General features: G+C 49.6%; 1 protein-coding gene across 2 annotated transcripts; it reads right to left on the bottom strand.

Annotated features, from left to right (window-relative positions):
• Positions 1-966: 966 nt before the first annotated feature.
• FADS6 (fatty acid desaturase 6) lies at positions 967-22,214 on the bottom strand. Of its 2 annotated transcripts, XM_078618667.1 has the most exons (7): positions 21,973-22,214; positions 16,002-16,168; positions 12,132-12,312; positions 10,854-11,050; positions 10,448-10,627; positions 9,776-9,921; positions 967-8,283 (listed from the first exon to the last, which is right to left on the bottom strand). In XM_078618667.1, exons 1-7 carry the CDS (start codon positions 22,127-22,129, stop codon positions 8,274-8,276), a joined length of 1,038 nt encoding a protein of 345 aa, XP_078474793.1. In that variant the 5' UTR covers positions 22,130-22,214; the 3' UTR covers positions 967-8,273. The 2 variants fall into 2 exon arrangements, with proteins under 2 accessions (XP_078474793.1, XP_078474795.1); XM_078618669.1 differs by lacking the exon at positions 967-8,283 and having other exon boundaries at positions 9,772-9,921.
• Positions 22,215-24,816: the final 2,602 nt, after the last annotated feature.

Genomic DNA, 24,816 nt, shown 5'->3' with positions numbered 1-24,816 from the left:
CTCAAACAAGGACTCCCGCACGGGAAGAGACGGCAACTTGTTATTGCTCAGCTCGAGGTAAGTGAGCCGAGTGAGACCATGAAACGCCTTGACGGGGATGCCTGTCAGCTGGTTGTGTCGGATGGCCACGTGTCTCCGACTTGTTCACCGCTTACCACGGCGCTGGACAGTAGAGACTTAGCGACTGATTATTGATTAATCGATTAATATTGATTATAATGCTCACAGTACTTTAACTGAGTAGTGTGTGTGTTGTGTATGAATGTGATTCATATATAGATCATACATAGAGTCATGTTCATATTTACGATCAAAATAAAACATCACGCCCAGTCAAGGACTCAGATATCTCTCGTGTGACCCCGTGACCGTTGTAGACGTCTGATGCTCTACGGACTGAGCTGACCGGGCTCTGGTAGCGCCTCGTTCTGTCACCCTTCATGACTCTGACTGGACGGGTGGTGATGTGCTCATTGTGCGTTGCTCACAAACGCAATCTTCGTCATGAGCTCGACTCAAAGCGTGGCGAAAGATTCAGTACAAATATCGGGAGAAGTGTTAAATGCAGTTGTCTAAGAATGTTGAAATTGAATTAAATAACCAAAAACCAACTTCGTGAAATGAAGACGAATAAATAATTTAAATATGAAGCAAGATAAAACAGGGTATTGGTGATATATTTGTAACATTGATTAACGTAGTTACATTTGTATAAATGTGATTACATTTGTATCATTACTCTACCGCATGTTTAAATATCGTCTTGATCACATGACATCTTCCCTTCTCGCACCGTGTCCTGCCTAATCCTACTTTTGTCAACAATGCCTTTAACTTGTCTACATTTCCTCTGCATGTATCCAAGCATGTATCTCTCCATGCTTTTTTTGAAGAACTTTATAACTTTTGCTCCATTTGCTTTTGTTTACATTAATATATACGTGGAAAACACAACCGACAACTAGATGCAGCATAGACTTTATTGCTACGAATATATTAGTCATACAAGCAAGAGTGAACACGAATGTGTCAGGCAATTTCTTAAACCCAATTTCGGCACTGGTGGGTGTTGAAGCAGTGGTATTTTTGGCGTGAAGTCAAACATATGGAACCTGAGCCACGTGCCGCACGCCATTTTGGGACAGTCAGATGAATGCAGTGAGACGGGATTGGTTGAGGCTAAGGGGGGAGAGGTCAAGTTTGGCCAATTGTCGGGATTCAGGTTCGTAACTCGATTTATTATCGTCTCGTTCCTATTGTTTTTTTTCTTTCTTTTTTGTAAAGTATTGTCTTTCAATCTCCTACATTTTACTTTACCATTGCTTATAACATAAATAATTAATTATTACACACACGATTTGATGTGTATCGAAAGCGCGACTTGATTTTAATTTATTATCATCACCCTCACACCCAACTTTCCAGTGACAAAGGCCGGTTTATAAATGGTGGTGTACCAAGCGTTGCCAAACAGGATGGTTTACCTCATAATTCAGGATAAAATTTAGTGGCGAACTCAGTTTTACAGAATTTTTAAAAATGCAGTTATAAGGTTTAACACCAAAAATGTAAAAATAATGGCTCTCTGTTGATAGGCCATTTATTACTCGTTGGTTCTTTCGGTAAAGTCACGTAGGTATAAAATCAAATAAATTAAATCACGACGTTTCGGGCGCAACACAAGTGTCCGTCATCAGGTGGGACAACCACAGCAAGAAACAATTCCTGAAGTGGGCTGTGGCTGTCCCACCTGATGATGATTGCTTGTGGTTGCGCCCGAAACGTCGTGATTTAATGTATTTTAATTTTATACCTACGTGACTTTACCGAAAGAATCAAAGAGTATGGATCCCTGCAGTCACGAAAACTTAAAATCTAGATTTAGGCCATTTATTACTTTAATGCATTGATAGAAGACCACAATATTTAAACATGTAGGGTTCATTTCACATTCTATTAAATATACAATTCCACTTCATTTTTGATTAAAAAAAAAGTTTCTGATGCTTCCACAACCATACCATGATGGTGTTTTGGACATTTATTTGAAGCCTCCATAATTTAATGTTGTTTTTCATCTAGATATATGATCACAAATGTAAGTTTTCTTACACACATGTAGAGGTTCTATTTCATAAATATCTGGTAACAACACTGGGCTCAATTTGTATACAAAGGTGGTCACTATTCTGATCTAACACTGAGCTGACCCTGAGCTATTATTCAGGCAAACTAAGGATAAAGGACGGATATCTCAGTGACAATGCGATGTGACAGTACAATGATTCGTTATCACTAGTGATTTCCCCTTTTATAAATTATAAAATATTAAAACTTATTAGTATCACAAAAAAGTATAAAACACGTTATTCATATTATTGCATTCACTCGTAAAAACAAAACAAAATTGACATTAATCAAACACTCAAACTAATATCTAGGGTGTGTCCAATGGGCAGAGCGCTGCAGAGCGATTTTACATTTAAACAACCCGTTAAGGTCAGAGCACATTGTAATAACAACACAAGAGGATTTCTTCACAACTCTGGTTGTCCGCCTGATGATGCTATTTGTAATTACTGGTGAAACGTCATACTCGAATTGTAACTGTTGTGGGTTTACTCTCCAAAATACCGGTTAGTGCTGAACTCGTAACTAATTGCTGTTTTGTTTACGTGACAAACCTGACTGGCTGTCGGGTTTAACGAAACATTTAAATATTTACGTGATCTAACCAAAAATACCTCTATTATGGATATTGGTCGCAAAAGCCTACGTGTTAAACATAGCTATTCGTGACAAATATTATTCATAATAAAGGTCTTTGGGTTAGATCGCATAAGTATAAATGTGTCGTAACCCTCCACCACCTGACATAGCCAATCCATAAGGTTTGTCACATAAACAGAACATGCCAATTCGTTTAGTACAGCACACCGGGTCTGCTGGAGAGCGAATTCACAACATTTACAATCTGAGAACGACGTGCCGCCAGTAATTATGAGCATCTTCAGGCGGATAATGGTCGCGAAAGCATACATGTTAGACTGAACAACAACAGTCTGGTGATGATCTGCCTGGCTAAGTGTTCGGTGGGCGCACAAAGACAGCCAATCAGAGGCGGCGTCCCTTTCTGTCAGCTCTTGGTTCGCACGTGCAACGGGCGCGCTCATTGGCTGAGCGGGCGCATGACGTCACAAGCCGTCGCGAGGCTCGAGGCGTCCTCAGGCACCGTCCAATAGGAGTTCACGACCGCCTCCCGAGCAGTAGCGCCATTGAACTCACCCCAGATGGATGTTTTTTTCTTGAAAATGTGCAAAAACAGCACATCCAGATAATACCATTTCGTTAATTTTGATAAACTTGTTAATTCGTAGTTAGGACCTTGATTCAGGGTTTTAGTTGGTGTTAGATGTGTTTTGTTAGTATTATGGGTAAGTGTGAAGCCAAATACATACAGGGCCATTTTCCTGCAAGACAATTTCCAGCAACATTGTGGAAATGAAGTTGGACGGAGTCTGCAACATTGAAATCATCACTTTTGTCGTGCACTCGCTGCGATTGGCTGGATTGGCTCACATAATCGTCATGGCAACGTCCACCAACGTGGGTGCCTTTAAAAAAAAAAACTCAAGTAACATCAATAACACTGGCCTTAAAATACAATATTTAGACGTTTTGGGCAATGACCCTTCTTCATAGCACTTATATAGAGGCTTCATAGCACTTATATAGAGGCTTCATAGCACTTATATAGAGGCCTGGGAGACAAAGTGGAGTCTGCACTTTACACCGTGGGGCTTGATAAGGACTATATATTTTAAAATGTTTCCAGATGAACAGTTTTTCATTGGGATAGGTGACTACTAGTAGCTGTTGAGTATCAGCCACACCCTTCAATAATCAAAACTTATAACGAAATAAACAAATGTATATTCAAGTAAAATTATAAGATGTTACTGGCACATTGCATGATGGGAAGGATTTTTCTGTAATTGCCTTTTTTCCATGTTGGCTAGGAGGTATTGAAATGCAGATTGACAAGTTTGACAAGTTAATCTTTGTTTATAAAGGCCAATTACCAACTCCCACGAGTGATTTAGTTAATATCTTCTTATATTTGTATTAGTGTTATAGATTAAAGTCAGAGTTACACATCATCATAAAGAATCGTGTGCGAGGTTGGGATTAGCATTCACATGTTAACCAGTGCCGTAACGATGCATCAACACATCAGTTAGTAAAACATTCTAAATCTTACGACGATACATGCATTGAATCACATGTGTAGTGTAATAGCACCGGCTGGTGGACAGCAGCGGCAACTGTGGTGGACAAACAGCGCATACGCCGGTGAGGGTGTGCACGGTGTGTGGACAGGGTTGGAACTAGGGAAAGGGTCTGGAGGCCCCTGGAACCTGCTAGCGGGTTCGAGAAAGGAGGTGCGGTCAGGGCGGAGCCAGGCTGCGCTGGGAGCATAAAAGGAGCCGAGAGCGGGAGCTTGAGGCTGCCGGTTCTGGGAATGGGCTCGTCTAGTCGTTGCTGTCGTCTCGTCGACGTCGTCGCTAAACGCCTCCGCTAGATATTACGCTACGAAGGATAGTAGTTGGCTAGCTCTGTCAGCGCCGTCAGTGTTAGACGGTTAGTGTAATGTACAGGCTAGGCTGAGCTACTGTGGAGAGAGTGCGGATGAGACCGTGAAAGTTGTTAATAAAGTGCCTCCTATAAACTCTGTCTCTGAATCATTGACACTACACATGTATAAAAAGCAATGTTATTCTATTCGTATGTGGTGTATGTGATCGGTTTACGTGACCCTTTCCGGCCACCAGAGAGCGCTATGTTCACCACAGTGTAAAAATAAAGCATCGATTCTTGAATTGCATGCGTGGCCCTGCATGGCAGCAATGCAATGAACCGTAGAAAGTTGCTGACATTGCGAGTGGCAATATCGTTATCTCCCAACGTCCACGTTCGCGTTAGGCAATTGGTTTCACGTCTTGATTATTGTTTTACTTGTTATAACAATGCTTTAATGCACTGCTGGATGAAGACCTACGCACACCATGCCGGTCATGGTGGTTGTTCGACCACTGACTTTACCACGCTGGTCATTGAGGGTTGATTTCTCGAAACTCATCTTAGCCAGCAGTGTTTTATGGGCTATACATTCCAAGTATTACAGGAATGCAAAAGTTACAACTTGTGAGGGATGGTTACATCATCCTTAACGGTTAGTTATGATTTGAGTTTATGGTTAGTGTTAGGTTGGTGGTCAGCATTGTTTAGTGCGGAGTGCTTCCGTTAGCAGCTCAAACTGGCCGTGCTTAGCGAGCCCATCCCTGCGGTAGTGCCTATAGATTGGTAATGGGCGCTTCTTCCGGTAGTGTTAGGGATATCTAAAGTGTCAAGGTTTGTATCAGTGTTAGTGTCAGGGTTGGGCTTAGGGGTTAGGGCCCTTCCTTAGTGGAGGTGTAACGGAGGCATCCAGCCATCGATTCAGATCCATCGGATCGCGCTCGTAAACTTTGTTGTTTTTTTCGGTCCAAATAATGTGATGGGATTCACGTGATCCTGGCAGCCACTGGGGGCCGCTAAATTCACCACTACAAAAATAAAAATGGACAATTTAATATAACATTTGAGCTTTTGCTACTGATACTAAGATTCACAATATAATTTTGTGTCAGATCGCGTGAGTGAAACGCACGTTGTAAACCCACGTACCTACGTGATGAACGTGTGTGTATTACTCTCCAGCAGCAGGGGCACACCGTTCTGCTGGAATACGGTGCTCGCGTGGTAGCAACCACAGCCACATCCATAGCTGTAATGGATGTGGTGTGCCAGGGTGCAGAATTAATTTCCGGATACACCTCGGCTAAGTAATCATCAATTGGCACGTCTGTTTATCACGTCACAACTCTATGAATTGTCTGTGTCGGGTGGAGGAGGGTGTAACAACACACATTTTGCTAATTTGATCTGACCAAATCTAATCAAATATGAATAATTAATTATTGAATTGAATCATGACCTTGAATCGCGACTCGTTGCACCTCCAGGTTTAAGGGCTGCGGAGTGGCATCAGGGTTAGGGGAACAATTTCACATTTAAAATAAAAAACACCGTTACAATCACAGTAAAGTGCCCTAGCTAGCTTACACTCATCCAAACGCCCCCATGTGGCACACTGCGTCCCGTGTCCACATGCAATCTAACGTACACCCAGTGTGCAATGCAAGATGTACTTCAGAGCAAAGCAAATGCAGGCGGGACTTTCATTTCAACACAAGCTGTGACAATAACAACAAATACATTCTGAGCCCAAGCGAAGAGTGCGGCTGGAGAGCACTTGCTCTACGAGCCGATCACTCTTTTCCACTGCACATTTAAGCCGTGCCGAGCCAGAGCGGCGTGGGAGCTCGGGAGAAGCCGAGCGGTGCCACTGACATCACGTGCGGAGAGTCGAGGCGCTCCTAGGTGACGTGGTGATGCCGCTTCCTCATGGAGTACTCGCCCACGTCACGCAAAACGAATGCAACGTCAGCATCACCCCTGGGCGCTGCTTGGCCTTGAGCCAGATTCAGACGTCTTCTTGCGAGGACAGCAAGTGCAGTACGGTTTGGTTCTGGCCTGGCATGGCCAATAGCCCCAGTGGATAAACCACCGGTACCCCGCGCTGGCTTGGCTCAGATGTACCAGCAGAACAAGGCCACGAGTTGCAACGATGGTAGATGACAGCAGCACGAGGAAAGCCAATTGTTTAACAAACCCCAACAGAACGTACAACCGCTATCGTGCAGCGACACACTGAGTGGCTGTCCCACGTCGGTTTGAAGCTTCGCTTTTGAGATAAATGTGCTGTCGAGTGACTACCAAGGCCTACGGTGATGTCACCGTGGTGCCACTCTCGTACTTGTTCATACTACGCAGCAGCAGATGGAAAACTATAGCACAGAGAAAGTCAATTTGAAATATTTCCTCCAATTAACGAAGCTTCTACCTGGTGTCGGACTAGGCCACAGGGACTAGGTGGGCAGCCAACCAGCAGATTGAGGGGGGTGTTGTGGGTTGTGTCTGCTGTGACATGGCCAAGGTTCATGGCTTGAACCCAGCGGTCACCCTGGTTAACACTGCGGGCTCATTAACCAAAAGGACTGCGGTTCCATTGGCTTCACAGTGGATGTTCAAGGTTCCCGCAATAATTCTTCGAAAATGAGAAGGCCATGTGTGGGCTGTCGTCAGTCAGAATTTGGAGTGTTAAAATAAAATAAAAAAATTACCTGCAAATTACTTCATTGGGAAAAGCAACATGGTACCACTGCCCTCTAAGTGGCAGACCCCACCAACGTCGAGGGCCTCGAGGGCAGGGATGGCCGACACTGAGATGTTATGTAAGGCGCTTTGAGATGTTAAGGCATTGAAGCAAGTGCCCTGTGCATGCAAATCCCTCATCCTCATTGCACATCTAGGCTCCGCAAATGATTGCTCTGCTTTGCGAGGTCGCATTGGGGGCACACACATGGGGTGCATCTCGCAAGAGATGAGAGAAATACTGGAGATTGGTCGGAGAGCGATTCACAGCCCAGTCAATCCACTGCTGGATGTTGGCCTCTCCACGCCCGTGTCTGTCGTGGGAGTTATTTTGAGAAATTATTTTGGGGAAAGATGCGGACGTACATCTCAACACGCAATGCATGTGACAAAGCCGCCCAGAACGCGCCAGATCGTGTCGGCGCTTGGATGGGCGACCGCCATGCAGCAACAACGGCCGATATCGCCTGCGGGGCCACGCACTTGGGCAGCAGAAGGGAGTGCAGGGAAAATAATAATTGTTGTGCTGTACTTCTATCCTTCCATGTCTATTCTCCCCAAACTCATCGACCCGACCTGACCAGCATGGTGAGGTTGTGGTCACATATCCCCCACGATTCGCACAGTGTGGGCCTGCCTTCATCCAGCAGTGGATTGACAGTTCGGTCCGTACCTACTGCAAAATACCGTAGACAATGCTTAAAGCCAGTCCATCATTAGACTTAGTTTCCGCTTACAAGATAAATTATCCCGACGAAGGTCACAGAGCGTGTGCATTAGATGTGCGTGTTAGGGAGGTGTCTGGGTGAGTCAGGGGGGGGGGGGGGTCTCAATGGCTCCGTCAAAACATGGAGACATCGATCTCACCGCTGGGAACCTGGGTTCGATCTTGGGTTTAAGCGGCCCGCGATTAAAGCGTCACATCAAGCGCCAGCGCGTTGGTGGTCTTGGCCTGGTCACCAATGACTGCACGCAAAAAAATCGGAAACTTGACAATTGGTTTGTCACTTAATTTGGATATCCTTTACAGGCCATGTCATGAGGTGTAGTAACTCGAACGGAGGGCGATATAAAAGGAGCATGACGACTCGATTATTAATACCGATCCTCAAATTGACGATGGATGCGTCTATCCACGTAATAATCAAGGCGTTTTGATCCCTGCACGTGGCACGTGATGGTTTCCACATGAACCCTCCAAGGGCAACGACCACTGGCAATGCTGAGAGAGAGAGGGCTCTTGCCTATAAAGATCTGATAATTCACCAGCGTTGATCTCAGAGCAAGCCTGACTGCTAATTCCAGACATTGACTGTTGAACGCAGAGTTTGCTTGCATGAAAGCAATGCTGGTGAAAAATATTAGTTCCAGAATGCTGTGTGCCTGTTGGGGGATATATATATTTATGTAGAGGGACAGATATTAGAGGCTTTTAATTCTTCTGAATAGTGGGAACTCATCAACTCACTATACCCTGCGGGTGAATCTTTACATCCGTAGAGTGCAACTACACCTCACGTCAAAGAATGGCCACAGAAGATGATGTCAAAGAACAACTTCTGAGCCGACTGCAGTATCCTCTTATCGACAATAGGGCCACATGTCTTACAACCTGTGCAAAAAAGCATTTGTTGCGTCTTACTAAAACCACGGTTTGTGATTCTCAGAGCTAGAGTAAGCCACATTACATGGCAAACAAAATCTAATGTTATAGGTTTTTGTGCTATAATTGGGGATTGGACCTAGACCATATCCTCACGCCACTTCAGATTCCATGTATCTGGCTCAGAGGTCAGAGAGCTGAGTTGGCACCACTGAGAATCTTGGATTCGAATCCAGGCTTCATGACACTGGGTTCTCAAGGGGAGTGAGCTGATGGTCACAAGTTACAGCAGAAAACAAAAACCCCATCACATTAAATTCGGCCGTGCACTCAATTTGACTAAAGTCCAACTTGGAGAATGGAAAATGTCGGTTTGTGACACTACAAAAATTGCTTTGTGTGGCAGGGGCGGCTGGGAAAGCGATGCCCTTTACTGTGGGGATCAGAGGTCACTTGAAGCAGGGACCTCAGAGGTAGCTGCACTTCTGCGGGCTGTTCTCTAACACAAAGGGCCGCCGTGCCCTGCGAGCGATGCCAAATGGATTATTTGTCACATGACATGACACTGCAAGAGAATACGTTTGGGAATTAAAAAAAAATATTTTTTGTTTAGTTTTTGTTTTAAAGAACCCAGATTAAATCGCGGGTGGCTGAAACCCAGACTCCAAATCCAGGATGTTGGCGGTGCGGACGCGACGTGTCTCCGAGCCGGTACCAGCTGCCCCACCCGGCTGGGCCGCCTGCATCTCTCGTGTGGGGTCAGCACCACGGCTCGAGGCCGCACAGAGCGGAGGCGGCGGGCCGGGTCCCCCTGCCTCCGCCCTCCCCACCCCCGATCCCCCCGCCGGCACTCACTGCAGGCCGGCCAGGTGGGTGACGGGCGGCAGGTGAACCAGGAACTCGTCGTACTTCTCCACAAAGAGGCGCAGGCGGTTGGAGTAGGAGGCCTCCTGGTAAGGCTGCCCACAGCTCTTGAGGTACGAGGACACGAGCGGTTTAATCTGCATGCACGGAACCAAGGCAGAGACACCCCCCCCGCCCACCACCCGTGTTGTAAGCCGCACAAGCGCTGTTAGCGAGCGCCTATTAAAGTCGGAAAGACACCACAACGGGTTACGTATTATGCAATACAATACACAACTCAAAATAACCAATAATCATTAGCGTCTTTGTGGGACCCACATTTGCGTCCTTGCTGATAACATCTGGCAGTTCACCACTATTGATTCAAGCAAGTCTGAAGTGCGTCGAAACTGGTCTCGAGTTTGCTGAGAATGAATGAACGCTGCTGAAATTATACACTTCCAGAAGTCTGCAGGGTTAACGATGGGTTATGTAAAATATACTTTTTTATATGGAGAGACAGATACGTGAAGGAGACACGTACACTATTTTGTTTGGGGCACATTGCTACGTTACGGTTCATTGTTAGGTTCAGGTATCCAAAGGCACCCCCGGCCAGCCCTCGTCAGTGCGACCAGGGCTCAATGAGGACTGCCGAGGGCTCGCGGCCTTCATGGGCGGCACCTGTAGGCACATGTGGTCGGAGAGCGCGGGGAAGAGGTGATGCTCCACGTGGCAGCTGATGAGCGAGTGCCCGAAGCACACGTCCAGCACGGGCACACGGTGCAGGTTCAGAACGCCGTGCGCCATCTGCACCAGCCGGCGCGGGCAGCTGTCGCGAGCGAACATCGCCAGCCCCAGGTGCTGCGTGACGGCACGCAGGGGGGACGTCACGGGGACGTCACGGGGACGTCACGGGGACAGAAATGACAGTTATGGGGAAAATACGGGGAGTTGCAGGGAACTGCAGGGACATCACGGAGAGTTACGGGAAGGTCACGGGGAGTTACGGGAAGATCATGGGGATTTATGGGGATTTATGGACATTACGCAGAGCGGGAGGAGCAGGAGGTGGCCGCGTGAGTCTCACCTGGAAGACGTTGACGTGGATGTAGGGGATGGCGAAGGCCGCCCGGCTCGTGTACATGCACGCTGCCGCCGTAGCCGCCGAGCTGAAGCCGCACGCAAAGCGCAGCCAGCAGAAGTGAGCGCCCAGCCCCAGCGCGCACAGCGCCAGCGTTTGCACCGACGAGCACCACGACGACGCCGGCCGCTTCAGCAGCAGCCCTGGGGGGGGGGGGAGCCAGAGGGGGACGGAGTGGGGGGAGACGGAGTAGGGGGGGGTAGACGGAGGTGGGGGGGGGGAGGGGGACAGAAGGGGGGGGTGACAGGGATGGAGGGGGAGACGCGGTGGCGTGGCCCAGCTGCAAGTCGTTTGCCACTCGTTGCAGAGGTTCACGACGGTCGGCATCCGTAAGGAGGCCCCGGTTATTACTGCCGGTGCATCAACACCATCACCAGTGGAACTGTGCTTCACAGCGGACGTGAAGATCTAGGGATGTCATTTGGAACGAGTGGTAGGCCACTGCGTGTTGGTGAAAAATTCTACAATGTACACCGCAAAAAACTCAGCGATCATCGCCCCCTCCTGGCAGACTAAAGCCAAGTACTAGTCGGCCGAGTAAAATTGTTATTTCTATTCTTTTTAAAACATGTACATATTTATAAAAAATTTAAAGTTGTGCATTCTGAAATATATATAAAACTGTTTGTTGTTAAGAGTGACGAGTCAAGACGTGTATAACAATGCGTGCTCTCCTGTTTCCTGGGTGAGAAGTAGTGGAGCTTTGTCCTTGCCAAATCCTTGCCAGGCCCGACTCAAAAACTCACAAACATTTCCAACAATTTGTGTTTCAGGGTTTTTAAAATATGGTAAATCATCAGCAAATCTGAGGTGGTTAACAACTTCCCCATGAATTCAAATATTTTTCAAATGGGACACAAACACCGATGTGATAAAACGTGCCTAGAATTTACTCCGTCAAATTATTTGAGATAACATTTTTATATTGAATACGAGATATACGTGTGTGGTTGGGCAGGACTTTGTTTAAATTTACGACTTGTTGTTGAAATAACTGAAGTGTACATAACCCCAAAGGCAAATGCACGGCAGGTGCAAAGAACGCTTACCCGAAACATCTGAAAGGTTTATTGGGGCCTCTGACAACAAGGGGAAAACCCAGCCAAGATAAAGCCTTTGTGAAACCAGGACTGTTCCAGCCAAACCAGGACTGGCCCAGCCAAATCAGGCCAACGGTAATAACGATAACAGTTCACGCCACCCCTCCAGCGTGCCGTGCCGTACCCAGCGTCACGGCCGGGGTGATGAAAGGCAGAGCGAGCGGCGCGAGGAACAGGTAGACAAAGCGCGGCAGGAAGGGGGCACGCCACGTGGAGGAGTCGCCCAGGCCCAGCACGTTGGTGTAGGCGTGGTGCACCTTCACGTGCTCCTCCACCGCCACGTCCGCCGGGAAGCAGCCGCACACCTCGCACGCACGCACACACGCACGCACACCACAGGGTACTCACTCACATCTGTAAGTGACCTTGTTGGAGACCCCGGGACGTCTGTGTCATTGTGGCATTGTGACGGGTGTGTGTGTGTATATAAGGGGAGTGGTGGCGCAGTGGGTAGCCGTATTGCGCTACTAATGCAGCGACCCCAGTTCGATTCCTGCTCAAGGCCAACACCAGTGGCGATAATCTGAACCGGTCCTGAGGCTCCCCTATGTCGACTCAGCCCTAAATGTACCTGGTGCAGTGTGTAAATATTCCCACTAGGGAGACTAAGACAGCCGGGTGTGGTGCTGGCCATACAACCCCACGCGTTGTGTTCGCTAACAGCACTTGCCCCAAAAGTCCATTAAGGCTATAAGGGGGATCTTTGTCTCTGCCGTACGTATTGGTATTACATTGCATGTGCGTCAACAAGTATATGCCTGATTGTCCTTATGTCTATTTGTTCTCTTATTTGATTGTCCATCTATCTATCTGGGTACCTATCTGGCTGTCCATCTGTCTGTCTGTCTATCTGATGAATGTGTCTGCCATTCATCTATCTGCGTGTCTGGTTGTCTTTTAATCTGTACGTCTCTGTGCCACCATATGTCCATCTGTTTGCCAGTGTGCCTATCTGTCCATATATATCTGTGTGTGTGCCTGACTGTCCACCTGTCCATCCATCTGTCTGTGTGCTCGAAAGTCTACCGGTCACTCCATCTCATCAGTCGTCCTTTCCGCCTGGGTTTCTCCAAGTGTATGCTAACAATCCTAAATATATCCCAGTACAGCCGAGGCAGCTGGTGGCATTCCATGGCTTCCAAAAATAATACCATTCACATCGTTCATTCACCCGGCCTCAAGACTGTCTCAGGAGGGTGCTGCATTGGGATGGTTGGCTAACCGTGGTGGCCAAGGTAACACGGTGCTTCGGGATCTGAGATTTGGTGGATCACAAAGAACTTCTAGTAAACTCACAATCCCACTGGGGCTGTGAGATGGCCAGGGCATGGCGGTACAGCAAGTGGGTGAGTGAACCTGTCGGGACAAATCTTGATTGCTGTCTCCTCTGGTGCATGGCGGAGTTTCTTCAGGTGCTCTGTCTTACCACCTATCCCACCTTCAAAAAAATAATTGGCCACACATGCTGATGTAGGACACTCCTGCAAATAGTTTAGAGAATCTATAAAATATATGAGTGTTATTGGTAAAAAAATAAATCTGAGGTATCACACTCCAGACCAAGTCACGCGGAATGTGCCCAATCGTAGCAGGTCTTTAAGCTAAGTGAAGTTGAGCCTGGACAGCGCTGCACCGCGTACAAGAAGCGGTGCCAGCCGCCACGTGGGTGCAATTTGCAAACAACACGGGGCCTCAGTTAGCCACAACGGTACACCCACGCGCGGCCACAAAGTGATAGCGCTCGGACTCCTGCCAAAGCCATAAAGGAGCGGTGTTCATTCACGATGACGCTGCAGAGCGCTTGCGCGCAAGCGGACTCGCTGCCAGATTCCCGTGTGCCGGTGGGGTGGTGCCACGCGCCACCCTTGCCACACCTCCACCAGATTGTGGGGCTCCGATCCCGACGGTTTGCGTAAGAGGTCGGGTAACAGCCCGTTGGACGGAAACGTGCGTGCGGGCCAGAAATTACAGTCTGTTCTGCTATAATGCGGTAGTTGCGTTCTTGAAGAACACCGCATTGCGGAAAAATCGCGTTATAATAAATATAGGGGGTAAAGCACAGTCCGTGATAACACGTGAGAGGCGTACGCAGGCTGAACAATGACTAAGGCGTGTGTATGAGGCTGATTGTGCGGTTGAGTCCGAGTGCGTGGTTGATCGTATGCAGTAGAGTTCACCGGGTTTGGCTGAATCGTGATGCGATGCATCGCAGCCATACAACCGCTTATTCATACCCACGCGACGTGGTTCCGTCCACTCAATCGTGTTATCTCCAATTGGTATCCGCGTTATGTAAAAAATGTATTCCCTCATACATTTATCGCGTTATATACAATTCGCGTTATGAAAACACCAAGCAGCGTTATCGGGGAACGGACTGTACGCGGATATAGTTTTGACCAGGGAGAGACCGGGGTGAGTGGCGTTCACACGATTGAGTGTCGTAAGGACGACAGCAACAACGTAAAACAACTCACGGAGCCCTTGAGGTGCAAGGCAGCAGCAGGAGGCAGCGATGCCTATACTGTACTGATGATTTCTAACACTGGTGAACCCGGTATTATACAGCTGTCTTGGTTATCCTGCTACTGCTGCTGTCGTCTAAAATAATTACGGCCAAAGTGTGAATTCTTTGAGTCGGTGTCCTGAAGCAAGGCTGTGTGCAACGTGCGTGACGCGACATGCAAGACATTATGGGTGCACTGATCTTTTGATCACAGACAAACCTTTTGCCGTCCATAAATCACCTTGGCGTGTTAGTATTTGTATCTCATAATAATAACAACACATTTACATTGAGAAGCACATTTAAACGTGCCGTGCATCACGTAAATAGCTAAATGGTTGGCCAAGGGGAGGATTCACGATCAAGCATCGGAGCTAATTGTTAAAACCGAAAACGAGAGAAACGCGTGTTGAGTTGGGGTTTAACCCACTCTGCTGCTGCCATGTGGCCAATCGTTGTGTGGTTGATTGTGCGTGCGGTAGATCGTGTATGCGATGATTGTGTATGCGGTAGATGACGTGTGCGATTGCGTGTGCGAATTAATTGATTGTGTGTGTGCGGTTGACCACGGGTGTGATTGCAGTTGATAACATGAGCAGTTGAGGTTTGAGTTGGTGACACGCCTGACAGACCGTGTGTGAGGATAATAGTGTGGTCGAGTGCATGGTTGATAGTGTCCAGTTGATTTACCGGGTGTGTGGCTGAATTGATTGCATGTGCGTGGAGTTGTGTGCAAAGTTAAGTTCGTCACACGTGGGTGATTGTGTGTGGTCGATTGCAAGGCAGAGTCAGTGGTTGATCGGCCATGTGGTTGTCTATGTGCTTGTCCCTGTGTGTGGTTGATCGTCATCTGTAGTCAATCATACAAACGATCGACTGAAGCGCAATCAGCTACCACATCAGCAGTGAACAGCTCCTGCTGCTGCAAGGTAAATATCGATTGCTCATCTGGACCACATGACACGCCTGCCCACTTCCAACAACAACAGCCCCCGCCATTCACCACTTAGTGGCAGTCACCTCACCACAGCACCTGTGCCAGGCCAGATTCACTTTGAGGCTGTCAAGTCAAGTGTGGAAGGCTCGCTGGAAAGAGGACACGGGGACCGGCTCAGGTCTTATGGGTTTATTGATCGAGATGACTGCCCGATGCACCACCTGTGCAGCCCACTGTGCCAACTCGCTGCATTTTAACAGCCCGGCGCTCCGCTCGTTGTTGTGAGTGTCGCTCCTCCACCCTCCGTTGTTGCTGGAGGGCCGCTGCCTCCAACTGCCCAGTAGCGTCCTTCACGAGCTTCCTCCACAGAGGCCGAGTTTTACACTACTGGTACCAGTCATCGGCAAGTCCACTTCGCTCCACATCCTCCTGTACCGCATCAAAATCGTCTCTTTTTCAGCCTGTGCCACGTCCGTTTAGCCCCCTCTATCCAGCCAAACAGAAGCTGCTCGGCTGCTGCCACCACACACACACACGTTGCGTGCGCTCACCTCGATGAAGAAGAGGCACCACACTCGGCTCCAGAGGCGCGAGTCGGCGAGGGAGTTGTGGCTGGCGAGGTGCGTGGCCTTCACCGTGAAGAGCGCGTGCGTCACCGCCAGGCACCCGCAGCCCAGCAACAGCGCCGCCGAGCTGTCCAGCGACACCAGCACGAGGCCTGCGGGAGAGGCCGCCCCGTCACTCGCACACAGCACTCTCTCACTGTGGCCATGAGTATATCTGTCTCACTGCTCCTATCGGTATCCCTCTTCTCACTATAACTGTGGCTACTAGGCATGTGATATCTACTCCAGTCAAGCAGCGACCCAAACAATATTCAGAAAGAAAATGAACACAGGTATTAGCCGTGCCCTTATGTATGGCTCGATGAATAGCAACTAATATGTCCGTGTCCAGGTGAGTTAGCCAATTAATGTCTTCAGTTAATTGTGCGGTGGATTGCTTCAATACATCTGTTGAAATTTGAAAAATTCACAATGGTTCACTGCTGTGTAGTCTCAAATAGAGTCACGTAGACTCGCAGGGAGATTCAAAAACTTAGAGAAAACGTTGACTCACAGAGAGCTGGACAGTGGTTCACTACTGTGTGGTCGATGGTCTAGTTGGCATTTCTGCATCGCACAAACAGATGCCTTACGAGCACAAAGCGTACGAATACCCAACGTGTTGTGACAACTTTGTTGTTGTATGTGCTTTTTGCTTTGGTGCCATTTCTTAATTTGTTTATTCGTTTTTTATTTTGCTTGGCAGTAGTAGTAGGGTTTGCATTTGCTTGGTAGTAGTGGCTCTATATGCGATTTGGCCCTGACATATATAATTCATGTACAGCATTGTGGGATGCTATTGGCATGAATGACGCTATATAAAAAGTATTATTATCACCATGTAACAGATGCCTCACTAATACAAAACACATTGGCACACAACGTTTGACAGATGCCTGACTACCGCGTGGACATGTGATCTCTCTCCCTCTTTGCACTGTGGCTTTAGTAACCGAGTGGGGAGGTAGTCTTGAATGGTGAGGGCCCATATACCAGCCAGTGGGCGCCACGGTGGCGAAAAGTTAACTACCTCGCCTGGTATGCAGGAGGTCGTGGGTTCGATGCCGACCCTGACGCCTGCTGCTGCTGTATAACATAGCTTGAGAACATGGCTGGCGTAGAGGAGGGGAACGAGGTTAGGCAGAGCCTTGGGGGTCACATCACTGGGAGATTCATCACGAACTGAGCTCTGAATCATCATCATGATTTGTACTGGAAGAGTCCAATGAGCCATAAAGCTCCTTTTCACAGATGTCCAGTTGGGGGCACGGGTCAGCAAGTTACAAACAATACAAAACACACGACAGGAGTGCAAAATAGAGAAAGAGCTAAGCAAGTCACAAAAAATATGAACAAAATAAATAAGTATATAAGTCTGAGTTCCCGGGGAAGCTCCCAGAATGTGAGGCGAAATGTCGGATATGGTGACAAATGGGCGAGCGGTTATAAAAGCAATGTGCCGATACTGAAGCTGTGCGTGTAATGAGTGGACGATGAAGAAAACTCAAAATGTAGAGAACATGTTCCATGAATCTAAATGAATTGGGACCACACCTGCAAATTGTGTGGAGTAAATGAATTATCCATCTGAACAAAGAAAATAATTAGACCAGGTGGTTTGGGCTGATGCCAGGTGCAGACCGCTGAGCCGGCACTAAAACTAAACTATAAACTTTTTATTTGACCAGGTAAGGCCCACTGAGCAATGTAGCTATTTATTCATAAGTGACCTGGCTATCACAAACGATAGCTCCAAAAAGTGGCTTATCTTTGGTAAATTTATAGCAGCCAAATACTCTAAACGCATGATGTTGATTCTAAATGTGGAGGTAAAAACCGAAGGGTCTGGAGAAAAATCCATGCGACCAGGGGGAGACACTGCAGACTCCAAATATAGAGCACGCGTCAGGGTCGGGATCGGGATCGAACTCATGACCTCCTGTATACGAGGCGAGGTAGTTAACATCTTGCCACCATGGTGAGATGATAGCCACAGCCAGGATCCTGACAATTCGCTGTGGCATCGCTGAAATCGCCGAGTCAGTTCTCAATCGTTGACGGTGTCGCTGGTTATGCGGGGACTTTAACTGTGGCTCTGACGTGGTGGTAGAAGAAGAGGGAGACGATGCTGACGAGCCAAGCCAGCGAGGCCAAAGTGGTGCCACTCTCGCATCCGTTACGAAATACGAACGGCACGGATGAAAGGTGACTCATGCAGTGGGTAATCTGACACGAGACACAATTACCCCCAATAATGAAGTTATGAATGTCCGGACAGGTGCTGTATATACGTACATACAAACACAAAGACCCCCGTAAAGCCTAAACAGATTGTAAGGAGCAAGTGTTGTTAGCGAGTAGCACCTATGAAGGACGGAACGACACACATGGGGGTAGTTGGCTGGCATCAGGCATAGGCCGCCTTTGTCACCCCAGTGGCGATGTTCACACACTGTACCAGGTACTCATTTGAGGCTGAATCGACCTCGGGGATGTTGGTCGCCGGGTTCGTAGCGTAGCGCGCTAACCATTACACTACCGCTCCCAAATATGTAAACCGACACTAAGACACAGACCGATGCAGCAATAAGGTCAGGTGTTGAGAGCAACAGGTTTAACCAACCACATTGCATGGTCAACCTTCGACTTTCAAGAAATTAAAATACGTGAAGATGCATGGGATTAGCCAACGGCAGATTACACAGCAAAGCTCACCGTAACGCCTGCAAGCATCACCATTCTGACTCTTTTCTATTTCCTGCATTCTGCGGATAATAAGAGACACGTATATATCCACCCCATATGTATCCCTGAAAGAAGACGCAGGCGAGCTAAGTCTCGTAAGGGCTGTTTTATTTGCCGTAAACTCGTGCAGTGAGGAGCACACGCAGTGTTCAGGGAGCTACTCCAACCAAGGGCTCCTCGCTCTCCTCGCGAGCCCTTCCTATCCTCTTTCTGGGCCTTCTCTCTCAACCCTTCTCCTCTCCTACACCAATTGCTTTCGTTTCCCATAAAGGCTCTCCCCCATCAGATCCTCTCAATTACGTCTCACTGTTTCGAGGGCTTTTCTAAATAAATATTTGCACCAATACAATTCGAGTGGTTTACAACCCTCCCCCCAATCATATTGCGTGCTAGACACGTCCACCGCTCCATGTGACAGCTTGACAATGGGAAGTCAGCGCCTTACTTTAACCCGACCAGGACATGAGGCTCGGGGGGTGTTGTTTATTATTATATTCATAGGGTTCACCGTACGTGTGTAATGACAGGGTGACACCTGTCTGCCTGGAGTGGTAATTGCAGTTATGGGTGCACTACGTAACGCCTTATTATAAGGGGGGCGTATCTGGGGTAAAGGTGAAAGGCGGAGTCAGTCGAGAAACTCCAGGAACCGGCTCGAGGGTTCTGGAAGGGGGCATGACCATGACCAGAGGTGGAGCTTGGCCGCGCCGGGGCAGATATAAGGAGGACCGAACCAGAGGTTCGGTGCTGTTAGGAGTCCTGGGTCCTGGCTGCGTCGCTGCCCGTCGTCATTTCTTCGTTCTCCGACCACGTGGCTTACTTTACCAAGTGTTGTATACTTGGATGACTACGGAATGACCTATTGCTACGGCAGCTGATGTATTGCAGTGGCTAGATGTTAACTACCTCGCCTGGTATACAGGAGGTCGTGGGTTATATCCAGACCCTGATGCCTGCTGTATATTTGTAGATTGTGTGTCTCTCTCCCCGTGGTCACGTGGATTTTTCTCCGGGCCCTCCAGTTTTTCACTCCACATTTAAAATCAACGTGCGTTTTAGAGTATCTGGCTGCTATACATTTACACGTGATAAGCCACTTCGTTGAGCTATCATTTATGGCCAGGTCGCTTCTGAAAACGAAATATACAGCTCAGTGGACCTTACCTGGTAAAATAAAAAGCTTAGTTTAAGTTTGGTTTAAAACGCTCCCCCGGAATTAAATGATATCACGCACCGCTCATCTCGCCACGCAAGCATACGAAGAGACGGGATAGTGGCTGACCGCTCCATTCACCCCGCCCGTCACTCACGGAGGCTCGCTGCTGGGACACCGCTCTGGCCGTCGGCACCACGGAAGAAGACCACGTGGGTGGGGGGCCAATGGGCCCGAGTGGGGGGAGTGGGGGGAACGGTGGCAGGATTGGGGGGAGCGGGGGCAGGTCAAGAGGGGAGGGGGGCAGGTGAAGAGGGGAGGGGGGAGCAGGTGAAGAGGGGAGGGGGGGCAGGTGAAGAGGGGAGGGGGCAGGTGAAGAGGGGAGGGGGGGCAGGTCAAGAGGGGAGGGGGGGCAGGTGAAGAGGGGAGGGGGGGCAGGTCAAGAGGGGAGGGGGGGCAGGTGAAGAGGGGAGGGGGCAGGTGAAGAGGGGAGGGGGGGCAGGTGAAGAGGGGAGGGGGCAGGTGAAGAGGGGAGGGGGGGCAGGTCAAGAGGGGAGGGGGGGCAGGTCAAGAGGGGAGGGGGGGCAGGTGAAGAGGGGAGGGGGGACAGGTCAAGAGGGGAGGGGGGGCAGGTCAAGAGGGGAGGGGGGGCAGGTGAAGAGGGGAGGGGGCAGGTGAAGAGGGGAGGGGGGGCAGGTGAAGAGGGGAGGGGGCAGGTGAAGAGGGGAGGGGGGGCAGGTCAAGAGGGGAGGGGGGGCAGGTCAAGAGGGGAGGGGGGAGGGGCGGCAGGTGAAGAGGGGAGGGGGGGCAGGTCAAGAGGGGAGGGGGGAGGGGGGGCAGGTCAAGAGGGGAGGGGGGGCAGGTGAAGAGGGGAGGGGGGGCAGGTGAAGAGGGGAGGGGGGAGGGGGGGCAGGTCAAGAGGGGAGGGGGGGCAGGTGAAGAGGGGAGGGGGGACAGGTCAAGAGGGGAGGGGGGGCAGGTCAAGAGGGGAGGGGGGGCAGGTGAAGAGGGGAGGGGGCAGGTGAAGAGGGGAGGGGGGGCAGGTGAAGAGGGGAGGGGGCAGGTGAAGAGGGGAGGGGGGGCAGGTCAAGAGGGGAGGGGGGGCAGGTCAAGAGGGGAGGAGGGAGGGGCGGCAGGTGAAGAGGGGAGGGGGGGCAGGTCAAGAGGGGAGGGGGGAGGGGGGGCAGGTCAAGAGGGGAGGGGGGGCAGGTGAAGAGGGGAGGGGGGGCAGGTGAAGAGGGGAGGGGGGGCAGGTCAAGAGGGGAAGGGGGGCAGGTGAAGAGGGGAGGGGGGGCAGGTGAAGAGGGGAGGGGCTGGAAGGGGCTGGAAGGAAATCCCGGCACGGGATCGGGGCTTTGGCCGGACGTCTCTGCGCGGCGTCTGCCCAACAGACACCCACGCGCCTGGGACTTCTTCGTCGCGACGCGAACACGAAGAGCAGTGCTTTGTCAACAGGATGCAGCGACTGCTGCCACTGACAGCCTTCTATCAATCCACTGCTGGGTGAAGCCCCAACGCCTCCCTCGCCGTGTAAGTCAGCAGGGTTGTTTCACTGCGCCATACTTCACCACACCGCCCATCGCGGGCCACTCAAGGCCGCGAATCCAAACAACGCTGCCGCGTCCATCAACCTGCGCTGACCAGCGTGGTGAAGTATGGTCAAACGACGGCAACCCTTCCCCACGACCCCTCGTCCAGCAGTGGACGAACAGGGCGCACGGCACGAAACGTCCCGCGAGACGTCGTCTTCCCCTGCCGACTTGCGCGGCTTTGTGTGTCGGGCTGCGCTGCTACGGGACCGTTACGCGCACTGCGGCAGCCTCGTCTCGTGTTCGACGACTGGACACACATCAATACAGCACATTACTGTAGAACTGAGTGTTCTAGTCAACTGTTACAATCGTACTAGCATGAATCAAAAGAACAATAATTTGTATAAAAATATTAATTTATTTTCGTCGGAGCTGGGAATCGAACCCGCGGGACTGGGTGCTCGCAGCCTCCCCCCGCCCCCCTCACCTGCGGGGAGACAGGCGAACCCCAGCGACAGATGCAGCCAGTCCCAGCCGTGCCGCTCCAGCCACGGGCTGCCCTTAATCCGCGCGCTCACCAGCGTCTCCAGCTCCCTCAGGCTGCCCTGGCCGCTGCCCTCGCTGCCCGCCTCTCCTGCCCGCATTGTGTCCCGGGGGGGGGGGGTGGTGGTGGAGTCTGGGTCAGGAGTCCCGGCTCGGTGCGTGCAGCTGCGCGGCTCCCGGCTCCTTCGCCCGCCTCTCGCCAATGACCATCGCCCTCGCGGCTGGCGCGCCAGGCGAGATCTCGCGAGATCTCGCGAGATCAGCATCACCCCCCCGGCGGCGATGTCGGTCGCGCGAGGTTTCGCGGCGTGACGAGACGGTGGGAAGCGTGCGCGGCCATGTTGGGTGGGGAGGGAGGACTGGCAGGGGGGGCTGGGCCATCTTGTGTAGGGAAGACTTCCGCAGACTTTTTAAATTATGAATGTTTCGTAAGGGTAATGACCACGGAAACATTACTTCCTAATTCGTGAGACTTCTTTACGAGTGTTAGCCACCGCTCACAAAGCAATAAAAGAACCGGCTGACTACCTTAAGTGAGAGTAGGTGTGTGTGTGAACGCTTAACCCAAGATGTCCTTTTAAAAACAACGATTAATCTCGGCAGTTGTCCTTTTAAAAAATCTACAATTAAACTGCTTGCTACACCAAACCGCTGCTCGCCCTCTTCCCTCCAAATCCAAACCCCTCCACATGCGGGCAGCGCCCCCAATCCTAATCTCTACTCCTCTCCGTATTTTAACCCCTCCGATAATTTTAGCACGTAGGCTTTCGCGACCAATATTATTCATAATAAAGGGTTTTGGTGAGACCGCGTAGGTATAAATGTTGCGTCGTAACCCTCCACCACCCGACACAGCCAATCCGTAAGGGGGATGTGTCACGTAAACAACGCGCCAATGAGTGACGACTTCAAGCCCACCCTTGTGTTGGAGACTAAGTCCACGACATTTACAATTTGAGTGCCGTGAGGTTTCGCTGGTAACACTGTTACACGATTTATGTTCCTGGGTAATAAGTGTTATTTTAGAATTGCTTATGCCTCAAAAGTATATAAAATGCCTATTATTCCCCACAAACTTTGCTTTTGTAACCAGGACTTTGTGTGAAGGAATGACACAAATGCGCACGTTTTCTAATTGTAAATAGGTACAATTCAAAATATCACTGGCCTGGTCACAAAAGCAAAAGTTTGTGGGGAATAATATCCATGTGTGTACTTTTGAAGCATGAGCAATTGGGAAATAAACTTACTATACCCATGAAAAATAAAATACGAAAAATTGCTACACTGTTATTAATGGAGTGGATTATTTATTTTGCTTTTGTGTTCTGGTCACAAAATCAAAGTTTGTGGGGAATAATAGCCACTTTCTGTACTTTTGATGCATAATCAATTAGAATAGTGAAGCAACCCATCGGCCTCCCGTCTAAAAAATAGAGCAAGAAGCCCCCCCCCCCCCACTCCCTGATCACAACCCCGCGCCCCTCCAGCATCACCACCAAATCATCCCATTGGTGGTGAACATTGAGGCATGGGTGCTCATCTTCTGTTTACAGCCCTGACTCAGTTGGAAGTTCCACGTTCCTGTGGCGGCGGGCTGTAAGTATATTCATAGGATTAACCACTGTTGACTTCCTCACAAAGTGGTGTCTATTTTATCGACCGGGATGATGATGGGCAGAGTCAACCCTGGCTGCTGTGCGGTTTTCCGTGCCTCTGAATAATTCTCTCTCAGTCTTTGTAAGAGTGAACAAAAACTGTGTGGCGTGACAATTTACACATTGTTAGTGTAATGGTAGCGACCCATATCGATCGTAATAACGGCAGTAATCTAATGCTGATTCACGATGAGTTTATTCTGCATTAGATCGTGGAGGCATCATGATATTTGTTCACGACCCTCCACCACTCGACAGAGCCAATCAACTCAAGTTGTTATGCGGGCAAATCTGCCAACTTGATTTGCTGTGTCAGCAAATGAAGCGAGCAATTTGTGTACGACGTTTCGCTGGAGATTACATCCAGCAACATCAGGTATTAACCAAAACTCATCTCTCGCGTCCAATGCTGCTGTTGATGAATATAATTATTTGTAATAATGACTCTCCTACTGCTGTTAATGATGAGAATAATCGTACTAGTACCGTTGTTGTTGTTGATGCCGATTAACAGTGGGGAATTCTTCCTGGACGCTGGATCTGTCAATCAATCAGTTGCACGGGGTCCCTGTTGGGGCGTTTGGCCACTTGAAGAAAACGGCTGGACGAGGCCTCCCAGGGGCTGCCACAGGCAGAGCGCAGCGTGTGGGGTGACACTGCCACACTGCACCCCGCGTGTGTGCGGCGTGGAGATTCTCACTCGAGCCATAACTCATCTACACCTACGCTGATATGCATTGCATCAACTCGTGATTCATCGTCAATTTAGATCGCAAATCAAAGAGAATATTAGAGGTTACTACAAATGGTTTTAGTAAGTCTCGGTTTGGGATGGAGCAGTGGTGCAGTGGTTGGACCATCGTGCCATGAACCTGGCACCCTGAGTTCGATTCCCATTCAGTCGCGAGTGGTATCTGTACCGGTCCTATACCCCCTCCGCCTCCTCCTCCTCCCACCTTCACCAGGCTGCACTGACCGGCGTGGTGAAGAATGGTAAAACAACCCCCATCACTTACCGGCAGTGCTTCATTCAGCAGCAGCGGATTGACAACGGTCACCAAGATCAAAGCAGTGGGTCAGTGCGTGTCGGAATTCACGCGTAAATGATGCAACTGCTAGTGGCGATGATC

Source organism: Lampetra planeri, chromosome 58 (assembly GCF_965212315.1).
Source record: "Lampetra planeri chromosome 58, kcLamPlan1.2.h2, whole genome shotgun sequence".
NCBI classification, from domain to species: Eukaryota; Metazoa; Chordata; class Hyperoartia; order Petromyzontiformes; family Petromyzontidae; genus Lampetra; species Lampetra planeri.
The sequence above is the reverse complement of the archived record's forward strand: the minus strand, read 5'-3'. Positions and strand labels throughout refer to the sequence as shown.

What these genes read in the sequence shown, in the direction of transcription:
- FADS6 (XM_078618667.1), bottom strand. Translation starts at nt 22,129, where the DNA reads ATGCGGGCAGGAGAGGCGGGCAGCGAGGGCAGCGGCCAGGGCAGCCTG. An exon ending in CACCCCGGCCGTGACGCTGG is followed by an intron (nt 11,051 to 12,131) that starts GTACGGCACGGC and finishes CCCCCCCCCCAG; the next exon opens with GGCTGCTGCTGAAGCGGCCG. An exon ending in CCGACCACATGTGCCTACAG is followed by an intron (nt 9,922 to 10,447) that starts GTGCCGCCCATG and finishes CCGTGCATGCAG; the next exon opens with ATTAAACCGCTCGTGTCCTC.